Here is a 21766-nt window from a genome sequence, read left to right as displayed (position 1 = left end):
CAGAGAAATCTGACAGATTTTGAGAGCTGTATGTCAAGAATTGATGAGAAACAATTAGTGCTGTTTACAGAATATAGCATGTAATGTGGCTATCTACAAAACACCTCTGCCCTAGTGGAAAGCGCAATCTAATGGTGATTGAAATCAATGGGAGTCTTTCCATGAACTTCAGTGGGCCTGGGATCATAGATTCATAGATTCATAGACTTTAAGGTCAGAAGGGACCATTATGATCATCTGGTCTGACCCCCTGCACGCTGCAGGCCATAAAACCGTCCCCGCCCCTTCCCTGGACTCTGCTGCTGAAGTCCCCAATCCTGTTATTAGTGACCTCAATCGGCAGAGACCCTCCTGCTAGAGATCCCTGCCCCATGCTGCGGAGGAAGGCGAAAAACCTCCAGAGGCTCAGCCAATCTGCCCTGGAGGAAAATTCCTTCCCGACCCCAAATATGGCGATCAGTAAGACCCCGAGCATATAGGCAAGAGTCTCCATCCTGACCCCTTTTAGCCATTATGCTATTTACCTACCATTGCTTGGTTTTCCTTGACAACTATGTTTTACCATTAAACCATTCCCTCCATAAACTTATCATACCTATAAAGGGGCTGGAACTTCGGAGATTTGGATTCTATTCCTGACTTTGTTACACGGCTTCCTCTTTCAGGGTCTACTCTACAGCAGAAAAGGTTTGTTGGTATAGCTATACAAGTATAGTTATACTAAACCCTTCTAGTGTACATTCAGCGTCTACCAGCAAAAATGTGATTTTACTGGTATAGCTTATACCAGTTCCCCAAACAAAATAAGGTCTTTTATACTGGTATAACTGCGCCTATACTAGGACTTTTGCCAGTATAGAAGTGTTGTAAAAAAATCATACCCCAATCAACATTATTATACCTGCAAAAGATTCTAGTGTAGACCTGGTCTAAGTGTTAGTTGTCCCTTCTGTAAAATGGAAATGATAATAATATTAATTCACGGATGAGAAGCTCTTCCTTCTTCAGAAGGAAGATGTGGTACATGTGAAGTGCTATTATTACTCAGAGGAACTGGAATAACCTCATAATATTTGGAGGGACACAAAGTTTCTAACTTGTTTTGTAAATCAGGAAATAGGTGGGGTAGGACATTATGTTTTGATATGGGGCACTATTGCTCTATGGGGCCCTGTAGGAAAGAGGCGTGGCCTCCTTCAGAGATTGACAGTGAAGGAGGGCCAGACAGCCCCTGGTGGGTGGAACCAGGAAGCAGAGGGGCGGGACAGGAACAGGAAGTATAAAAGGTGGGTGCTGTAGGGTCGTCAGGAGACAGCTGCCAAAAGAGATGGATGTGTTCTCCCCCTCCTGCTGCAGAAAACTTCAGTTACCCTGAGGACTTGCCCAAGCTGCTAGACCTGACTGATGCTTAAGAGCTGCTGGGATTGTTACTGGCTCTATACCCCCAGGAGATGGAGGATGAACCTGGGGATCAGGTACACCCTGAGGGGAGGGGAGGAAGGAGCCCAGCGATAGCCAACTGCAGTCTGGCTTCAGGGGCATCTGAAATACGGTCAGTGTGTTGCAAAGGGATTCCCTGCTGACCCAGTGGCAGACCTCTCTGCCACTGTTAGGGCTCTAGGTTGGGACACAGTGGAGTTGGGCAGGCCTGTGTACCCCTACCCCTGCCAACCCACCATTGGGGTGGCTGTACTCCCCCTTGTCAGGCCAAGAGGCCTGTGCTTGTCTGTTTCCCACCAGAGCCAGGTCAAGAGATTGTGCCTGACCCCTGGTTGGTGGGCTAGACTCTTTGGTGGGTGCCTGACCCCTGGCTTGGGTAGGAGGGGGATAGACTGTGTTTAGTGCCCTGCCCTGTCTGAGGGCCTGGGTTCCTGAACCTCTTCTATCTCGCTGGTGGGATTGAGCACTGAGACTGGTCACTTCCTGCAGCTCCCATTGGCTGGGAATGATGAACTGTGGCCGCTGGGAGCTGTGGGCAGCTATGCAAATGTAAACAAACGGTCTGGTGGCCTGCCAGCTGATTACCCTGACAGACTGTGTGTGGCCCTCAGGTTGCCCACCACTGTGTTAGACTGCCCTTCAAGGAGAGGTGACAGCAAAGAGGTGTGGCCTCTCTCAGATTGACAGCCAGGGAGGGCCACACATGCCTACATGCCCCTTTGTGCTGATGGAGCAGTGCAAACAGGCCAGAAACTTGACAGAACTGGCCAGATGGGATTTCTCCAGTGTAAGGGAAATCCCCAAAGAACCAACAGCTGCCACAGGGGCTTCCTTCAGCCTGTGCCACCTCTGCCTCACCTGCATGCTGGGGAGCTCTTGTAGAACCCAGCTCTGCAGCACTCGGGCATTGTGTACGCTCTCTATAAGTCTCAGAATCCTCCCCTCCTGCATTTTCTTACACTTAAAGAGGCAGTACTCAGAAAACAGCCCCCAAGCTGCTTTCTCCACAATAAGTATGTATTGAAAAATCCAACTGCAGACCCTAAGGGTTGGGGAACTGACCTGACCTTCCACCCAAACTCACACCTAGCCTTCCTGCCAGTTCAGAAATATCTGGATAGCCATTTTCATTCTTGCTTGCCTCTATACCGGGCTCCAGTGACCACTGGAAGTGGTAATGCCTAAATGCCGTGAGACCAGCTCATCAGAAGCAAAGAGTACTTTAAATCTGCTGGCAAGCCATGCAGATCTTAGTGCTCCCACGCACAGGGCTGTTCCACAGTGTGCTGTTCCCTGATCTCCCCTGCTTCAGAAGCCATGGTACCAAAGCTGTCGGATGGGCATTAATGCTGACTGTCTTAGCATTCTCTTGCAGGTTTGCTGGGGCTGTTCTTCAGCTTGGCCCCCTCTCCCATCCAATGGTTGGTCTTTAGCCCAAACTTGTGGAGCCCCATGTGCACGATGCTCATGTTATAAGGCATCCAGGGGCTTAGAGAAAGGGAGGGAGGCTCCTTTGACGTTGTATGTGAAATGACCTAGTTGGGCTGTTTTCACCCCATCTGAGTTTAGAAGCTGGGTTAGGAAGATGATGTGGCCCAGGTTGTCTGGGCTCCTGAAAGGATTTACACTAAAAATACTGATTAAAGTCCAATAAAAGAAAGCAGCTATTCTCCCCTCCAGAAAAGAATGCATTTTAATTATTGAAGTCCATCAATTGATCTGCCCATTGTGTATTTATTCCTTTGTGGTTCCCTGAGAACGAGACTAGATACTGGGAATGAGGAAGGGCTTTGTTATAAAAGGAGAGGGTGGTTAATTTTTGACAGCAGCCAATGAAAAAGTTATGTTTGTATAATAGTCAAGTCACTCTCTGTGCTGTGGCTCACTCACCTGCATGTCATCACCTTTGTGAGAAGTGTCAATAAATATTACACAAGTACCTCTTTCTAAGCCCAAAATTCCTAATTCCCAGAGCATCCTATAAAAGGGATACCACTGTCCTTTCTCCATCGTGTCTGTTTCTTTGCTGAGAAGATGAAGTGTGAAAACTTGGCTGTGCTGCTGGTCTTTCTACAAAATGCCATTGCATTGAATGCAGCCAGCACCATGCTCTAGAATGTGGCAAGATGCATATTATGACTTTCACAGGCTCTAATGTATTCTTTTTTCCTCCTGCTTTTCAAGTTGCTGGGAGAATCTTTTAAAATTGAGGCAAGTTTTCAGATCTCCACTTGTTCCATGGGCTCTCTGCATGTAGCAAGTGTAAAATATAACCTTTAACAAATGTCCTGGGACTTAATTATAAATCTGAAATCAAATTACACTGTTTTAGAAACAGCCAAATTCTGTTTTTGGTTAGGCAAATGCAACTCCCATTGAGAATCTGACTAGTTTAAATGCAAAATGCAGGTTGTAATTAATTAGATGTGGTTTCCGCTTGAGACTAACTCAATCCAAAACCACAGATGCAAACACCCCTCATCCTTTGGAGTGCTCTAGATCTGGATTTAGATCTCAGGTTCATTTGCCCAGCACTTTGAAAACACAATGCACTATATGAGTTCTAGGTGATACTATCAATGCTGTCTTTTGGTCTAATAGGCCTTGTAGTGCTGGGACTTAGGTCGTGAACTCACCATCTAAGGGGAGGGAATGTTTTTTCACTGCAGGATCATTAAGCAGTGGCAATTCCTGGTGGTAAGAATCAAGGCTGAAGTGTAAATGTATAATAAGCTGAGGATGAGGGAATTTAGTATGTCAGAAATTTCTCATTATGCTCACCCTTGTGTAAACTATAATTTGTGTGGATATTTGTAAAACTTATGATGATCCTTGTAACTGCTGTTAATCACGATCAGCCCCCCTGTACAACACGATCAGGGGACCAGACAAAAGGCTGCATACATTATCTTTTTGACAAGCTGGCACAAAACCCCCTGTTTTCTCTTAATCCATTTAAACAAGTGGCCCTTTTCCTGCCATCTTCCAGGTCCTCAGCTGTCCAAATGGCTGTTTTAGGGGCTCCTTAGGAGTGGGACTGTCTGACTGGCTGGAGGATGAGGGAGCAGGTGATGGGGATGCAGCAGCATGAGGCTCTGAACAGGTTCTTGGATGAAGTACTAGGAGGCCCGCAGAGGAAGCTGGCTAAAACTGGGGCTCCAGAGCGCTGTCAGAATGGAGTTCTGCTTCAGTGCGTCTTTGAAGTTGTGCAGCTGGGGATGACCCCTGCCATGCAGAGCTCCTGCAGGAATGGAGCATTGCTCTTGTATGGCTCAGTAGCAGCTACCTCCGTGTGCAAGCCCCTTCCTGCCCCACACGCCTTTAGTTTAATCACACCATTTGATGCACAGTTTATCAAATAGTTTTGCAAGCACTGGAGATTGCCACGGTTCCCATTCGGTGGAGCTCGGCTGTGTACATTGGTGGCTGCATCCCTGCAGTATAGTGTCTTGTGCAGTACATGGGACCTTGATTACTGTAGACTCCCAGGGATGCATGTTAAGAGTCAGGAGTGACATCCAATCTTGCCAGTCCTACAGAGGGGTAGGACCTGAAACCTTATTCCATAAGATGGCAGTGAGATGGTATATATTACTTTAACATGAATAATGCACATTGTTTTGGACAGACTGAGCATCTGCAGCCTTTCATTGATCACATGTACCTTTTTTTTCAAAGGAAGGACTCCATGAAACAGCATTGTACCAGAAGAAACATTAACTGTCTCAGCAGTCAGTTGGAAATCCCAATCAATGTTGGAGCTGCTGGAAATGGCTCCCTTAACAAAATCAAAGTTTGAGAATACTGAGGAATCTGGACTGCTGTTTGGATGTTGGGAGTGGGAGAGGGGGTCATGATTTAAATAGGGATGGGACACATAGTGAGTTGGGTTGTAACAGGCGTTTGTTTCCTTTCCAGTCTACACCTCTTCCTCCCCTGTTGGAATAGACACTCTTATAATAATTTTAAAAGTAGTTTGGTGGGTTTCTTTTTAAAAAGTTCTTTATCTAGATATTAATTAAGGGCAATTTGTAATCTGTATCAGGGATTAAAAAAGTACCACAAAGTACCAGGCTAGCACAAATGGGGGGGAGGGGGCTTATCAAAGGTAAGTTCAATAACCATATTTGTCTGTTCATTGAATATTTTCCTCTGCTCCTTTTTTCACTGTTCCTGCTGGGCAGAATGCAAATCCAGTAATGTGGGCAGTCTGAGGGTGACCATTTCAAAAGCACGTAAGGGACTTTTTTAATAGTGACCTAGGCCCAGATTTTTAAAAGCTATTTCAGCATTGTGGCACTCTGTTGTAATGCCTAACCAAGTTAGGTGTCAATTCCCTTTTCAAAAGAATTTAGGCTTCTAGGAACTCAAATATAGGGGTTGTGTTTTTCTAATAAAAAGCACGGTGTGGAACAAAAGCCTGTTTCTCTCACTTCATTAGAAGTGAACAAATTTAGTCATGGTACAAAACTACTCATAAAACCAATATTCAACAGCCAATATTATTATGCTTTAACACTAGCTGCCCCAAGTAAAAAACTTTGTTTATACCCCTGTGCGCTGATGGAGAGAGCAGTGATGCATGGCCATGACTCCACTCAGTACCCTGCAGTAGAAGGCATACCAACTACTGCAGGTTGGGGGAGTTTTAAAGTCTTCAGCTCTCCCGTTTACCAGGGCTGGCTGAAAAATATCAAATGAAACGTTCCCAGTGAGGAAAACAGGGTTCAGTCAAAATCAAAGTTTTCCATGAAAATTGGTCTAATTTCTGTGGCTTCTTCCATCAGTGAAGTACAAACAAAACTTTGTAAGGTGCTTTGAAATTAATGGACTAAAATCACTAACTGGCCCTGTTGTAGAGACCATTAAAAGCAATGACTCCCTATAAGATTTAGTATTTCCTGTTCTGCCATTTACTGACTTGCTGTCTGATCTTAGAAAAATCACTTAACTTTCCTGTACCTCCATTTTTCCAGTGTTAAAATGGTTATAGTATTTAACTACCTCTATAAGGGTATGGTGACATTTAATGAATTGATGTAGGAAAATACCTTGAGTTCATTGCAAGAAATTATTACAACTTAATACATGCTTTCAGGGTCAATATTATTATCACAGCTTAACTTTTCCCCTGCTTGGGGACTGTCAGTCCTTTGCTGTTGATTCCTAGTAGCATGTTGACAATTTATTTGCTTTTTGAAACTTGTTCTTACAGCCATTTTGCCAATGTGACCGGCTCTTTGAATGACAATGGAGTGTGCCAATGCTCAGTGTACCTGCCAGACACTGTGTTTCCTATGCAGAAGGTCGAGATCCTGGAAATCACAGCCCAAGTGCTTTCTGAGAAATTTGAAAACTTACTAAAGTAAGGATTTTTGGTTTTTCTTTTTTAAAAACTGACCAGTCCTATTTTTAGTGAATGTGAAACAGTCCAGCAGTCAGAACTTCGCAGGGCCTGTCGTCAAGCAACTGCAGTAAGGGGCATGTAAAAATCACAAAGGAAAGGGTGAGTAAACATAATGTTCACTAGTCTAGCATACAAACAGGGCCTTATGAGTTTCGAGTATCCTCAGGCCTCATTCCTGGGCCTATAGGCACATGGTGTTCTTTGAGGGATGGAGGAAGCGCTTTGCTTCTCTTTATGAACCATGGAACAGTCTTGTTGGCCTGTAATTGCTATATACAGTTACAGAGGAAGCCATGATTCCTGCTCCCTCCTGTGGTACTTTTATGTAACCAGCATATGGGAGGGAATGAGGGAAAAGAGCAAATGTCAGCTCAGCCCAGGCTGAAGCATGGGAAAAATCCACCACCTGACCCCCTCCATTCCCTTAACAGTTGAAAAAAATCAATTTTCTCTGTCAACATTTGATGCTCTAGCAATGACTACTGGATTATGCATTTTAGTTAAAGACCAACTCTTTACCCTTGCACTACTTTCCTTCCTTGATTCAGATCTATTCTCTCCCCCCCCCCCGCCCCCACCAAGAAAAAACAAAACCAGGGGACTACTGTAGTTTCTCAAGAGAAGGAGAACCTGCATTTGATTTTTGCTGATAGATGAATATTCAGGGTTTAAATTTGGTGTCCAGGAGAAAATGTTGGAGTTCTCCAGGAGCCAGAAATCTTAAGAAATGAAGTGTCCTTGAATTCATCAGTAGAAAAGGCACATCAGTAAATTATAAATTCTAACCATGAATATTCATAACTCTCTTATCTGTTCTTGATTATACTAGAAGTGCTGCATTAAAAATACAAAATGGGGAGGGGGGAGAATCCTATAGAAAGTCTTTTCAGTTAAAATAATTAGCTTTGAAATAACTAGAGCTAATGATGACACATATTCAGTTTTCAGTAAAGATATGAAGGGCAACTTATCAAATCTCAGTGCCTCTCAGCACAGTGCCTGATCACTTTAGGACAGTGGTTCTCAAACTATTGTACTGGTGACCCCTTTCACATAGCAAGCCTCTGAGTGCAAACCCCCTCCCCCCCCCCCCTAAATTAAAAACACTTGTTTATATGTTTAACACCATTATAAATGCTGGAGGCAATGCGGAGTTTGGGGTGGAGGCTGACAGCTTGTGATGCCCTATGTTATAACCTCATGACCCCCTGAGGGATCCCAAGCCCCCAGTTTGAGAACCCCTGCTTTAGGAGGAATGTGGAACTTGACATTAATGATCCATGAAAACATTAGGTATTTAAGGGCCCCAAAGTGCTCCATTGTGGTCAGTAGCAAAATTTCAATTGCTTTCAAAAGGGCCGGATCAGGTCTAGAATTCCCATCCTGAAACTTGGACTAATTCTGCAAGGCCCTCCCAAATCAGAGGGGACTGAAATAAGACCCAACTGAAGCCAATCTCCTATTGAAGAGAAACTCTGCAATGGGTGTCTTGCTTGAGTAAAGACTGAATACAGATGGCAGGAGTTGGCTGACTTCTTGCAACCCTGTAGCAGTTTTTTTTTTTTAAAAAAAAAGCTGGATTCTAGTGACCAGATCCTCAGCTGATGTTATTTTCTTGCAGTCGGTGGAGTTGTGCCAGTGTATACCAGTTCAGGAGCAGGCCCTCACTTTTCAACTCCAGTGGCAGATACCAAAAATAAATCTTGACATAATCTGAGTTTCACTGCACTTACGTTGAGTCTGATCAGCCAGTGTTATAAAGCATCATGAGATATAGTGTGACAGATCCCCAACATGATCCCAGGCAAAGAGACATCAGGTCAGAAATGAAAACAAACTGTTTAACTATGAGAGTGTTAAAATTTTGTAGTTAATTGTTTGTCTATAGAAAGAAAATACCAGGCATTGACCTACTCATCTGAGTTGAAGTAAATTTAACTGTATGGACAGAGATTCAAGCATCTTCTGCCATGTGCATCTTTGTACTTGTTTCATGTAAACATATTTCTCAGGTATCAGGGGTAGCCATGTTAGTCTGGATCTGTAAAAAGCAACAGAGTCCTGTGGCACCTTTAAGACTAACAGATGTATTGGATCATAAGCTTTTGTGGGTGAATGCTGACAAAGTGGGTATTCACCCACGAAAGCTTATGCTCCAATACATCTGTTAGTCTTAAAGGTGCCACAGGACTCTGTTGCATATTTCTCAGGCTGTCTTTGACATGATTTTCTCACCCTCAGTGCATAACCAAATGTACCACTTGTTTCCTGAAAATGCTTATGGACACAATGAAACAATAAAACCAAAAGATCTTCCAACTCATCCTAGCGATAGAGGGGTCTGAACTAAACCTCTGAGTTCCAAACATCCTGATACTTTGGGGATGTTCAGATCCAGATCCAATTTTGCAGCCCAGACTTACCTTTATACATTATGGAGTAGAAGAGTCTACTGAACTACTGTAAAATTTGAAACAACTAGGCTAATCATAAACACTTGAATTTTGGTTTTCAGTCTGAGAACCACTTTACAAAGAGGGCTGGAATAACAGATCCTCACTAATTTAAATGGATGTGGCTTCATGGAAGTTAGTTTCCACCTTGCCCATTTACACCAGCTGAGGATCTGACCCAAATGCCATAACTGCATGCTTCCGTTTGCGTTGGAAGATGTTTGCGTTGGAAGATAAGATTGTTTGTTTGTTTTATAATGGATAATCTCTGGAGAAGATGTAATTAGCACAAAAAATGCAAAAGAATGTAATTTCTATGCAGGATCCTCTCTCAAATCATGTATTACACTCATTAAGGAAGTTAAGGTCCAAAACAAGCAATAGGATTGCATTTTTTTTGTGTACTGCATCCATGTCAGTGATGTGAAATACATGTCACACATCTGCTTTTTGGTTGTGACATGGCATTTCCAATTTGGTATGACCTAGCCTGGATATCCCAAAACAGCAGCAAAGAATCTGCAGTGCAAAAAACAACACACCACATTAAATCAGTGTTCTGACTCTTACTGCAATATGATGGTCCTAAGTCACTTTGGATAAATTCTGCCCTAAGGTATGTGCACACTGAAAGGCACATGGTATGTATCTGAGGGCCAAAGTTGGCTCATATTTTCTGTGTGTATATGGAGGGAAAACAGCACAATAAAGACAATGGACTTTAAGACTTCAGCAAAGAAAATTGATAGGTAAGATCTTGTGGAAATTCTAAAGGGGAAAAAAAAAGTTCAAGAGAATTATCAGTTTTTAAAGGAGACATTATTAAAGGCACAAGAGCAAATGATCCTAGTGCATAGGAAAGATAGAAGTATGGTGAGAGACAACCTTGGCTTAACCTGGAGATCTTCAAAGACCTGAAACTCAGTGATACAAAAGTAGAAACTAGGTCAAATTACAGAAGATGAATATTAAAAAAAAAAATAAATACAGAAGCATTAAGGGACAAAATTAGAAAAACCTAGGGACACAATGTGCAACAAGAAAACACTTTACAAATATCTGAGAAGCAAGAGGAAGGATAAGAGAAGCCCATTATTCTATAAGGAGGGAAAGACAATAGCTGAATACACAGCAATGTCTGAAGTGTTAATTGCCTTTTTGTTGATATTTTCACCAAAAAGTTAGCATGACTCATATAGTGAACATCTATGTAAATTGGGAAGGACCTTAGGCTACATTTGAAAAGAACAAGTTAAGAATTACTTGGACAATTTTAGCTGTCTTCAGAGTGGCAGGGCTTGATGAAATACATCCTAGAATACTGTGACAGTCCTATACAGGTTGGGTGCAGGAATCTGGTTGAAGGAAAACATACTGGACCCTGGATGGATAGTTTTGTTCCCTGAGTGACCAGGGCAGGGGCTGCCCCAGAGCAGTCAGGAAGGTAATAGGAGCAATTAAGTCAGGCAGACTCCATAAGACACCTGGAACCAATTATGATGGGTTGGATCACAGAAACCCCCTTGGGGCTGCCAACTGATGCGCCCAGACTACTACTGCCCCTGCTTTCCCTGCCAGCTTGGGACTCCAGAGCCCTGCCTGGCTGTGCCAGACATGTAGGCAGACCACAAACACAGACCCAGGTTTGAACCACATCCCATAAACTGCAAGCTTAATTGAAAGCAGCTTAAGATCTGTTCCTGTCTTTAACACTCAGATGCTCAACTCTCAATGGGGTCCAAACCCCAAATAAATCCATTTTACCCTGTATAAACTCATAAATTGTTCACCCTCTATAACACTGATAGCGAGATATATCCACCTGTTTGCCCCCTGGAATTGATACATACTCTGGATTAATTAATAAGTAAAAAGTGATTTTATTAAATACAGAAAGTAGGATTTAAGTGGTTCCAAGTAACAGCAGACAGAACAAAGTGAATTACCAAGCAAAATAAAATAAAACACACAAGTCTATGCCTAATTCAGAAAGAAAACTGAATACAGATAAAACCTCAGCCTCTGAGGTGTTCCACTAAGCTTCCTTTTACAGACTAGTCTCCTTCTAGTCTGGGTCTAGCAGTCGCTCACACCCTGTGTTTTTACTGTCCTTTGTTCCAGTTTCTTCCGGGTATCCTTTGGGGTGGAGAGGCTATCTCTTGAGCCAGATGAAGACAAAATGGAGGAGTTTCCTAGGGGCTTAAATAGACTTTCTCTTGTGGGTGACGACCCCCTTCTCTCTCCTATGTAAAGTCCAGCTCTAAGATGGAGTTTTGGAGTCACATGGGCAAGTCACATGTCCATGCATGACTCAGTTTTCACATGCAGCAGCCATTGCCCACATGCTATCTTGAATGTCTCCAGGAAGATTTATGTGGATTGGAGCCTTCCAAGATCCATTGCTCATTAAGTGTTTCTTGCTTGGGCACTTACTTTGCACACTCCTTTCTCAAGAAGCTGACAAAATGCTTTACTAAGGCTACTTAAAAATCAAGCAAGTACACAGCCACTATTCATACAAAAATGATACATACATACAAATAGGATGAATAGATACAGTAGATCATAACCTTTACAGAGATATGTTACATGGCATATGTAGCATAAAACATATTCCAGTTATGTCATATTTCCATAAAGCCTTATGGGGTGCACCATCACACTAATTAAGAACAGATTAGAAGCAATCAAGGAAAACAGGCTAATCAGATCACCTGAAGCCCATTTAGAACTGGCTGTGACTGGTTTAAAAGGAAGTTCCTTCAGAGTGGCCAGCTGGGAGTAAGTAGGTGTGTTGTGGAAAGACTGGGTGAAAGGAGGCATGCTGTAAAAGAGCCAGAGGACAAGCATGGTGCGGTATCTAGGAGAGTCTATTTGAGGAAGTAGCCCTGGTAGTATAGGAAAACTACCTGTTGCTGGTGCCATTAGGGTCCTTAGGCTGGAACCTGGAGAAGAGGATGGGCCCGGTTTCCCCCCAACCTCCCCACACCTCTACAAAAATGCTCCCTGAGTATGAAAACAGGGACTAAAGAGGGTTCTTACACCAAACCTGTTGACTGGCTGATGGTGAAAGTGACTCAGTAAGCTGTAACCCTTGCCTCTAGGAGGGGAGAGAGGCTACACTGAGGGTCACAGCAAACCTCTGAGGCAAGCCCTAACCACCTTGAAACACAGGATCCTCCTCCCCACTCCCAAGGCAAAGCTGGAGCTCTGCCACAATACTTAATGAACTGGCTGAAGATATTGCTGAGCCATTAGCATTATCTCTGAGAATTCATGGCAGATGGGAGAGATCCCAGTGGCCTGGAAAAGGGAAAATATTGTACCTATCTATAAAAAGGGAAATAAGGACAACTCTGGCAATTATAAACCAGTCAGCTTAACATTGGTAGCTGGAAAGCTAATGAAGCAAATAATCAAACAAGCAATTTGTAAGCATCTAGAATAAAGTAAGGAGATAAGTAACAGTCAACATGGATTTGTCAAGACAAAGGATGTCAAACCAACCCAATATCCTTGTTTGACAAGGTAATAACCCTTGTGGATAGGGGAGACACAGTAGATGTGATATATCTTGATTTTAGTAAGGCTTTTGTAGCTGTCTCACATGACCTTCTCATAAGCAAACTAGAGAAATAGAGCCTAGATGAACATAGGATACAGTGGGTGCAAACTGGTTGAAAATGTTTATTCATAGACTGGTTATCAATAGTTCCTAATTGAGCTGGAAGGGCATATTGAATGGGGTCCTGCAGGGATCTGTCCTGGTCTGGTTTTATTCAATATCTTCATAAATGATTTGGATAATGGCATACAACATTTGTTGACAATATCAAGCTGGGAGGGGTTGCGAGTGCTTTGGAGGACAGGATTAAAATTCGAAATAATCTTGACAAACTGGAGAAATGGTCTGAAATAAATAGGATGAAATTCAATAAAGACATATGCAAAGTACTACAGTTAGGAAGGAATAATTAATTGCAAAAATGCAAAATGGATGACTGCCTAGGAACATGTACTGCAGAAAAGGATCTAGGGGTTCTGTGGCATCACAAATGAAATATGAGTGACTAATGTAATATGTTGCAAAAAACCTGAACATCATGCTGGGATGTATTAGTAGGAGTGTTGTAAGCAAGACATGAGAAGTAATTCTTCCATTCTACTCAGCACTGATAATGCCTCAGCTGAAGTATGTGTCCAGTTCTAGGCACCACACTTCTAGAAAGATGTGGACAAATTGCAGAAAGACCAGAAGAGAGTAACAAAAATGATTAAAGGTCTAGAAAACATGACCTATGAGGGAATATTGAAAAATTGGGTTTGTTTAGTCAGGAGAAGAGTAGAGTGAAGGGGGAGGTGATAACCTTTTAGGTACCTGAAAACTGTTGTTATAAAGAAGAGGGTGATAAATTGTTCTCTTTAACCACTGAGGACAGGACAAGAAGTAATGGGCTTAAATTGCAGCAAGGGAGATTTAGGCTACATCTACACGACAGGGGGGAGTCGATTTAATATACGCAAATTCAGATACGTGAATAGCGTAGCTGAATTCGACGTATCGCAGCCGACTTACCCCGCTGTGAGGACGGCAGTAAAATCGACCTCTGTGGCTTCCCGTCGACGGCGCTTACTCCCACCTCCCCTGGTGGAGTAAGAGCGTCGATTTGGGGATCGATTGTCGCGTCCCATCGATCCCCGAGAGGTTGATTTCTACCCGCCGATTCAGGCGGGTAGTGTAGACCCAGCCTTAGGCTAGACATTAGAAAAAACTTCCTAACTATAAGGGTAGTTAAGCACTGGAATAAATTGTCTAGGGAGGTTGTGGAATCTCCATCACTGGAGGTTTTTAAGAACCGGTTAGACAAACTCCTGTCAGGGATGGTCTAGATAATACTTAGTCCTGCCTCAGTGCAAGGGACTAGACTGATGACCTACTGAGGTCTCTTCCAGTCCTACTTTTCTAGGAGTCTGTTTAATGGCTTCCCTCAGACTCAAAAAGTAATTGTCATAGTTGTATAAAAAAACTGTAACTTTGAAAAGAGTCCTCTTATCTTTGGTTTCCTTCCTTAAATTAAGTCACTGAGATTCAGTAGTCAGACACATTATGTGCTTAATTGATTGTATCTGCCCTGCACAAGTATCGATGTACCATTGACTAAACTCCCAAAGACCTGCCCCAGCATGTACTGAGGTTCAGTGGATATCTTGGAAAGAATTATTTGGGGGAAGTCTCTTCTATGGTTGTTACAAAGCCTTGGTCAGGAGTCTGTAGGTGATGTTACCAGGACAGTAGAACAGTAAAGCTCTAGTGTTAATGAAAAATTGTATTCAAGTCAGATTTTTAAAAGGCCATTTCAGAGCTGTCCCCTTGATTTATATAGATTTTAAAAAATTGTGACTGGGGCAAAACACTCTTAATTCATGTTAAGATAATGCCAAATTGATTTTTAATCCAACAAATCAATTTTAGGTCTGAGAATATGCATGAGCCATTTCAGTCCAGAAGGTAATATTTAGGGAAGTGATAAGCTCCTGAAAATTGGGGCTTATAATGGAAATGCCTTCTGACTCCAGAGTTGCTAATTTGACATAATAATATAATTCTATTTATTCTTGCTGAGAGATGCTGCTTAACCTTCTTGCCATTAAGGAAAAATGGGTACAATTTTAAGTCATGTAGGAGGAGGATTATATCTTTCCCAAGATGTTCCATTTGTATGGAACTCTAATGTTTCAGAGAATGCTCTAAATCCATATTATGTTCTTGACGTTCTTCTTGACAATGTTTGGACCGTGACCTTTACATTAGTAGAGACATGTGCAAAAGTATATTTATCCAGCCATCTGTTTAGTGGTTCCACATCTGAAGAGGCTGCTATGCAACAGTTATTCTCCCTAAAGGCTAAAATAACTGTCACCTCAACTGGCCTTCATTTAAATCAGTTTCTGGATGGATGGATGGGATTTGTAATAGTGCACTGTGCTAAAATTACCCCTTCTTCAGGGGACTCAGTTAGTTCTGATGCATAAAAGATTGGATACTATTTGGAGTGTGGAGGCCTGACCAGTGCCCACTGAAGTCAACAGAAAGTCGTCTTGGACAAATTGGTGGATTTTTTGTTACCTTTTTCAGCCCCAGAGAGTACATCTACACAGCAAGTGGCAGGCCACAGCAGTGAGTCTCCAAGCCCAGTTCAAGAGACTTGGGCTTGCACTATGTGCTACAAATAGCTGTGTAGGTGTTACGGTTTAGACTGCAGCACAGGCTCTGAGGTCTAGGGAGGGGGCTATTTTTAGCACTGCTATTTTTAGCATAGTAGCAAGAGCCTGTGTCTGTCGTGTGCGGCTCAGAGACTCGCAGCCTTGGACTGTGTAGACCTACCCCAACATTCTTCATGTACATCACTTCTCTGAAATAATCACTGCAGGTTTCCTGGTAGAATCTGCCCCCTGAATTTCTATATAATCCTGGATAAAGTTAGCTCATAGAGGGAACATTAGTGAGTATAAGCAGGTGGCTTGCTCTGTATGGGCTGGAGGGCCTGGGATTAACTCTCCCTGAGATTAACCTTTTTTGGGGCTGGCACCAAACGTATTTGTGGGCCCCCATGGGGGCAATAGAGCATGGAGTGGGGAGGTTGGTCCCCAGAGTGAGGTGCCAGCTGGGCCAATGGGGCATTGCATGGTGGGGGTGGTGCTGCTCTGCCCAGTACAGTTCAAGGGCACTTTTCACAAACCGGCAGTTGCCAGATGCACACTGGCCCACCCAGCCCTGTGCTGCCAGAGTGCCCCTTCCCTTTGGGGGCGGGCCTGGGCTGTGCCCCACAGCCCCCTGCCCAACACCACCCCACTTCCTAGGCCTAGCGTCCCCCTGGGCCTGCTATGCCCAGCACCCCCCACAACCTCCCCACAAATGCACAGTGCCCTGCACACCACCACCCTGCCCAGTGCCTCCCAACTCCCACCACAACTGCCCACCCCTCCCACCCACAGCCCCCCACTACTGCCCAGCACTCCCACTCCCTAGCGCCCCAACTCACACAGATCTCCCCGACCCACCACTGCCCAGTACCTTTCCCCACAGCCCCACTACCACAGCTACACAGTGCCCCCGTTCACCGGCCATACTGGGAGGTGACAGTGTCGGCTGGGCTGAGCTGACAGCATAGATGAGGCTGGTTCCAGTCCCAGGGTGGGGAATTGCGCCAGCACCTTTGGAGCAGCACACTCAGCCAGGTGAGGGCCTGCCCCTGCCCCGGCCTGGCTCCCTCAGGACCCTCTTGCCTGGAGGGGCCCAGCCAAGCCCCCCCACTAGCCCCTCATCCCAAACTGACCAAGACTGGTCAGAGCCAGAGCTGCCCTGGGGTCTGGCCAAGGGGTGGAGAGGAGCAGTGCTTCTATATCCTGGGACATTTCCCCAAATCTGGGCAATTTTGAGTAAAATGTTTCACGTTGGGAAACTGCAGAGCACATGCTGTTAAAAATTCCCAGATTTGGGGAAATTTCCCAGGATATAGAAGCACTGGCTAGCACCCAAAATTTCCCAAACTGGTAAAAAATTCCCAGAGTCTGGGAATTTTTCACCAGATTTGGGAAATTTTTAGTGCTAGGTTGGGAAAAGTTGGTATCATGATATAGAAGCACTGCTATTTAGATAGGTTGTTTCTGTGTACGATATTGTCTATTTACATACTTGTGTAAACTAAAATGATGTAAACATGATGGAAAAAAGGCCAATGCATCGGCCATTAGTATATTGTGTTGAAGCAGGCCGCAGGCCTTATGAAATGTTCTGATGGGCTGTGTATGGTCCACAGGCCATAGGTTGTGCACCCCAATCTACACTGTCCAGCAGTTTGGACCACGGGGGTGTGAATAGCAATGCGCACCAAGATGCTGCATTGTAACTCACTTGTGTGAATGCTGCAGATGCAACCCATAAGGTTCCTAGTTTGCCTTCATGTAATCCTCTTCAAACAGGACTACGTTAATGTGAAGAAGGAACCTGCTAGTTCAAGTCCCTGGCATCCACACGGGGGAGTTACAGAGCAGCACTTTAGTGCACCCTGCAGTCTGAACTGCAGGGCAGTATACATGTAGCCAAAGATTCCAGCTAGGAAGTGCTGGCAGTAGCCTGCTAAGGCAAGGGGGAGCCTGAGAGAACAAGGGAAAGACAGCAAAAGCTCTCCATGCAGGGAGGCTTGGGAACAGGAAGAGAAACATTTGCTTGTTGGACTTTAATTTGGGACTCTGTTTTATTTGTAGATTGTATTTTGTGAATAATCCCTGGCCCCAAGGAGGGGTATTTTGAGCTCAGAAAAAGTGTGTGGAGTCTGCATAAGGGGCCCTTGTGGGGGAAACAGAGGCTGGTGTTGCAGGATGACTTCTGTCCATGAGGGGTTGCTCACAATGTGGTTGCCCTTGTTAGAGTGTGGAATAAAAAAGTGAAGATTATGAATGAAATTCTGCCCTCATTAATTCACATGCAGTCCCAGTGGGATTGCACAGATGTAAAGAAGATGTCAAACATGCCTGTTACATTTGCTAAACTGAACTTGAAAATTTGCTTGCTTTTTTTTTTTTTTTTTTTAGGTTAGCCAATATACCAAAGCAATTGAAATGTATGAACAGAAAATCCGAAACCCAACCATCAAGGTGGAACATATGGAGTCGACCAGTGTTTCTTACACTGAGTTGGACTTTCAGTTGCTGAAACTGGAAATCAATGAAATGGAGAGACTGGTCACTCAGCTGAAATCCACACTTGTTGGAAGCAATGTGATTGTTGAACAACTATACATGGAGGTAGAGTAAGTGGGTTATTCTGCCATTCAGAAACATTCAGTTCTCTGTTACAGCAGTGACATTTGGAATGTCTCTACTGACAATAGTAGAGTTGCTCTGGATTTAAATCAATGTACATTAAAGCAAATCTTGGCCTTAAGCATGTTAGCATGTTTCTTCATATGTGGCAAAAAATGGCAATTTTTATCATTTGTGTGACTGAAAGCTAAAGTTCTTGGATGCTGCTATATTAAATAAATATACTGTGTACATTATTATAATAAATATGAATTTATGGGCACCCATGCCTGAAAGCTTCTGTGCTCCAACAAATATAATTAAAAAGATAACTTATTAGGGTAGTGACCCAATCAATATAAAATCAAGAACCCCTTCCCAATATTCAATGAATCAGCTTTTCAAATTTGTTATCACTCACTCACCTGAGTGAATAATTGCTTTTGATGATAAGTAAAATATCATTAGTTTCTTCACTGTCTTCAACATTAAATGAGTAGATTATTTATCTGGGCAGGTAAACTTCCAAGACACGTCTGCAAGGCTGAAATTATTTACCGGTAACAGTTAATAACCAAGTAAGCCTTATTGGACATTTTGGGGTGATCTTTAGCATTATGGTATATGATTGAGTGCTAAAATCACGAACATTTTCTTGTAGATACACACATTAGCTTGAGACTGGATGTTCATGCTAAAACTTGTTCTTTGGGAACATTTCCTAAAACTTGTTCTTCAGCACCTTTTTTGAAATGATACATCCAGTCTAAAATGTTTGAAATAAAGTTGACTGTAATTTAAAGTCATGCTGAATTTTTATTTCTCTAGATCAAGAATCTGACTCTCATGGTAAATGATCTGGAATCATCGGAGAAAAACAATATCCTTGCAATCCATCAAGAAATTGTGGCTCTCCAGAATCGATTGAAGGAATGTGAAAAACATAGAAATCAAATCACAACACCCTCCTATTTCCCACCAGGTAAGCATTCGTGTATAAATCACATGAGAAGGGATGGGAGCAGTAGGAACAAGACTGGGTTAAATGAAATGACAATAAATCTCAGGTCTTGGAAAATTTGCCAGATGTACTAACTTTCAGCAACAGGCTGATATGAAAGATGAGGGCAGGAAACAAATATTTTCACATACTCTTACTGTTTTTCAAGTGGAAAAAGTTGGAAAATAGTACAAAAGTATGAAAAGTAATGTTTTGCCCTTCATCCAAACTCTCTTAATAGTACCTCAGTACCAGCAATACTATTTGAAACAAATCACAGATTTATAGAAGAAATTAATATCCATTTAATTTTGAAATAAGATTGCTGTGAGATAAGTTCAGTAATAGATTCAATATGTCGACAGTTAAGAACAAACCATAATGCCAGAGGTAGCGATACACAAAATGGCTCTAACCTCTGCTCTGGCCAACCAAGCCCAACAAATGGCTGGTGCTGACCAAGAAGGGGCATGACTCAGGTGGCTGAGGGGGTGGGAGGCAGCAATTCAACACAGTCTCTCTACTGCTTCCATCAGCAGGGCTCCACAGAAGCCCCAGGAAGAAATGCAATCTGCTTCCCACTCCCAGCAGTGAGGGCAGTAAGTGAATTCCAGATCCCCACATGCTTTGGCACCGGGGTCAGGCTGGGGGAGAGAGGTGCGGGAAAAGAGATACAAGAGAAGAAAGAAGACAGCGGAGCTTAGGAAAGGTGGACAGACAAAAGCAAGAGAGAGATGGTGAGTTTCACTTCAAAACCGTATTTCATAGACTGCCACAAACTTTACAATTCCAGTTAAATACACATTAGCATTGGATTCTGCGGACGTTATCAATAGTTAGACTGAAAGGCCACAAAGATATTGTCCTGCCTCTAGGCCAGTGCATCCCTCTATCTGGATGCTGATAAATCATCACTGCCCGGAATAAATTGGATCCCTCTATTTCTGAAGAAAAAATGTTTTGCATTTGCAAGCAGCAGTTTTCTCCAAGTGGCAGGTGTGTTCCAATCATTTCCCGTGGAGAGCATCTTCAGACAAGCCATAAGGATTCTCCCCACTCTTCACATTGCTCTGTATTTTGTGGACTGCTCAGAAGATGTTTCTGGCATTGGGCACCTGCTCATGCTGCCACTGAGGCCCACTTGAGTTTCCTGATTCTGCTCCACTGATGTTCTTCAACCCTCCATAAGAGGGACCAGCTGGTGTGAGAGGATAGTACTGTCTTTGTTTATTTATCTCTGTTCTCAATGCTTATAAAGCACACACACTAAATCCTCTCTCCTAATCATGCCCTTTAAAAAGCCTGCATTTTCTCTTCGCTTACATGCAGCTGTGATCATGGTGGGCTTGTGAATATCAGCCAGCCCTATGTTGTACAGCTGAACTGGAGAGGATTTTCGTTCAAATATGGTTCCTGGGGTAGGGATTCCTTTCTTTGGACTCCGCAGAAGGACCTATACTGGGTTGCACCTTTGAACACAGATGGGAGACTCTTAGAATATTACAGACTTCATAATTCCTATGATGATTTGCTGCTATTAAAAAATGCTAGAGAGTTAAAAATTCAATATGGGGAAGGCAGTGGCACCGCAGTTTCCAATAACTTCATGTATTACAATGTATATAATTCAAGAGATATGGGCAAGCTCGATTTAAACACAAACACATTGGCTGTGAGGAAAACTCTGCCGAATGCTGCTTATGGTAACCGTTTCTCTTATGCTGGTGTTGGGTGGCAAGATATGGACTTTGTTGTGGATGAAAGTGGATTGTGGGTAATTTATTCAACCGAGGACAACACAGGTAACATTATGATTAGCAAACTCAATGAGACCACACTTGATGTGCTCCATACTTGGAATACAAGGCAGTACAAGCCATCCATTTCCAACGCTTTCATCATCTGTGGTGTTCTATATGCCACAAGACCTGTCAACACTAGGAAAGAGGAAATATTTTACACATACAACACAGACACTGAACAGGAAGGTAAAATTAGCATAATTATGGATAAAATGTTAGAAACAATTCAAAGTATCAACTATAACCCCTCAGACCGAGTCCTGTATGTTTACAATGATGGCTACCTTGTTAAATACAATCTTATTTTTCAACCTATGTTACACTGATATGAATAAACACAACAACTAGAGATCACAAAAAGTCTGATTTTTATATCCCTTTGGACAATGTGAATGTTAAATTAGGGCCTAATCCTACCAAAAGTAGCTCCTGGTCATAAGGTTTATTCCCATGAGCTGTCCCATTGAAGGATAATAAGCTCTATGCCTGGTAACAATTGGGTGCAAGATTAGGTTCATAGCTTTTTAACTGGTGTTTAGCTACAATGGCAACAGGAGTACTAGAAATGTCTCTGCTATAAAAAATAGATTAAGTAGATGACTTAGTGATTCACAGAACATGCATCATGATAGGGAGATTGCTCACACACTGATGTGCATTTGGAGGAATGTCTATTTGGATAACACATGGAAACTAAACGGCTGTTTCATCATCATTGCTCAAAGTATGCAAGGCCATAAATATCATATTAAATATTGCCCTCAAATAATTACTAAAAGATTAAAATTAGAGGAGAATTAGAACTTGATCTTTAAAGAGCAGCCATTGGTTAAGCTGAAGCTGTGGAAACGGTTGCCTT

At 42.9% G+C, this 21766-nt stretch overlaps 3 protein-coding genes across 3 annotated transcripts in view; all 3 read left to right on the top strand.

The window, feature by feature from the left end:
- LOC112061359 (scavenger receptor cysteine-rich type 1 protein M130-like) overlaps positions 1 to 21766 on the top strand; it is a 737202-nt gene that overhangs the window by 350634 nt on the left and 364802 nt on the right. The window lies entirely within an intron of this gene.
- LOC135977501 (olfactomedin-4-like) lies at positions 1324 to 20599 on the top strand. The gene is made up of 5 exons (XM_065578786.1): positions 1324 to 1475; positions 6656 to 6805; positions 17896 to 18108; positions 18934 to 19087; positions 20435 to 20599. The coding sequence occupies exons 3-5, from the start codon at positions 17923 to 17925 to the stop codon at positions 20455 to 20457; spliced, it is 363 nt and encodes a 120-aa protein (XP_065434858.1). The 5' UTR covers positions 1324 to 1475; positions 6656 to 6805; positions 17896 to 17922; the 3' UTR covers positions 20458 to 20599.
- Positions 1514 to 21766, top strand: part of LOC135977486 (olfactomedin-4-like) — a 689021-nt gene continuing 668768 nt past the window's right edge. The window contains exon 1 of the mRNA XM_065578760.1: positions 1514 to 1552. The gene's annotated coding sequence lies outside the window, so the exon portion shown is untranslated. The remainder of the gene's footprint in view (positions 1553 to 21766) is intronic.

The sequence above is a fragment of the Chrysemys picta genome, unplaced genomic scaffold (assembly GCF_011386835.1).
Source record: "Chrysemys picta bellii isolate R12L10 unplaced genomic scaffold, ASM1138683v2 scaf1, whole genome shotgun sequence".
Lineage (NCBI taxonomy): Eukaryota > Metazoa > Chordata > Testudines > Emydidae > Chrysemys > Chrysemys picta.
The sequence above is the reverse complement of the archived record's forward strand: the minus strand, read 5'-3'. Positions and strand labels throughout refer to the sequence as shown.

Coding starts and splice junctions, on each gene's coding strand:
- LOC135977501 (XM_065578786.1), top strand. CDS start 17,923: ATGTATGAACAGAAAATCCGAAACCCAACCATCAAGGTGGAACATATG. Junction 18,109..18,933: donor TTGAACAACTATACATGGAG/GTAGAGTAAGTG, acceptor TTATTTCTCTAG/ATCAAGAATCTGACTCTCAT. Junction 19,088..20,434: donor ACCCTCCTATTTCCCACCAG/GTAAGCATTCGT, acceptor GCTTACATGCAG/CTGTGATCATGGTGGGCTTG.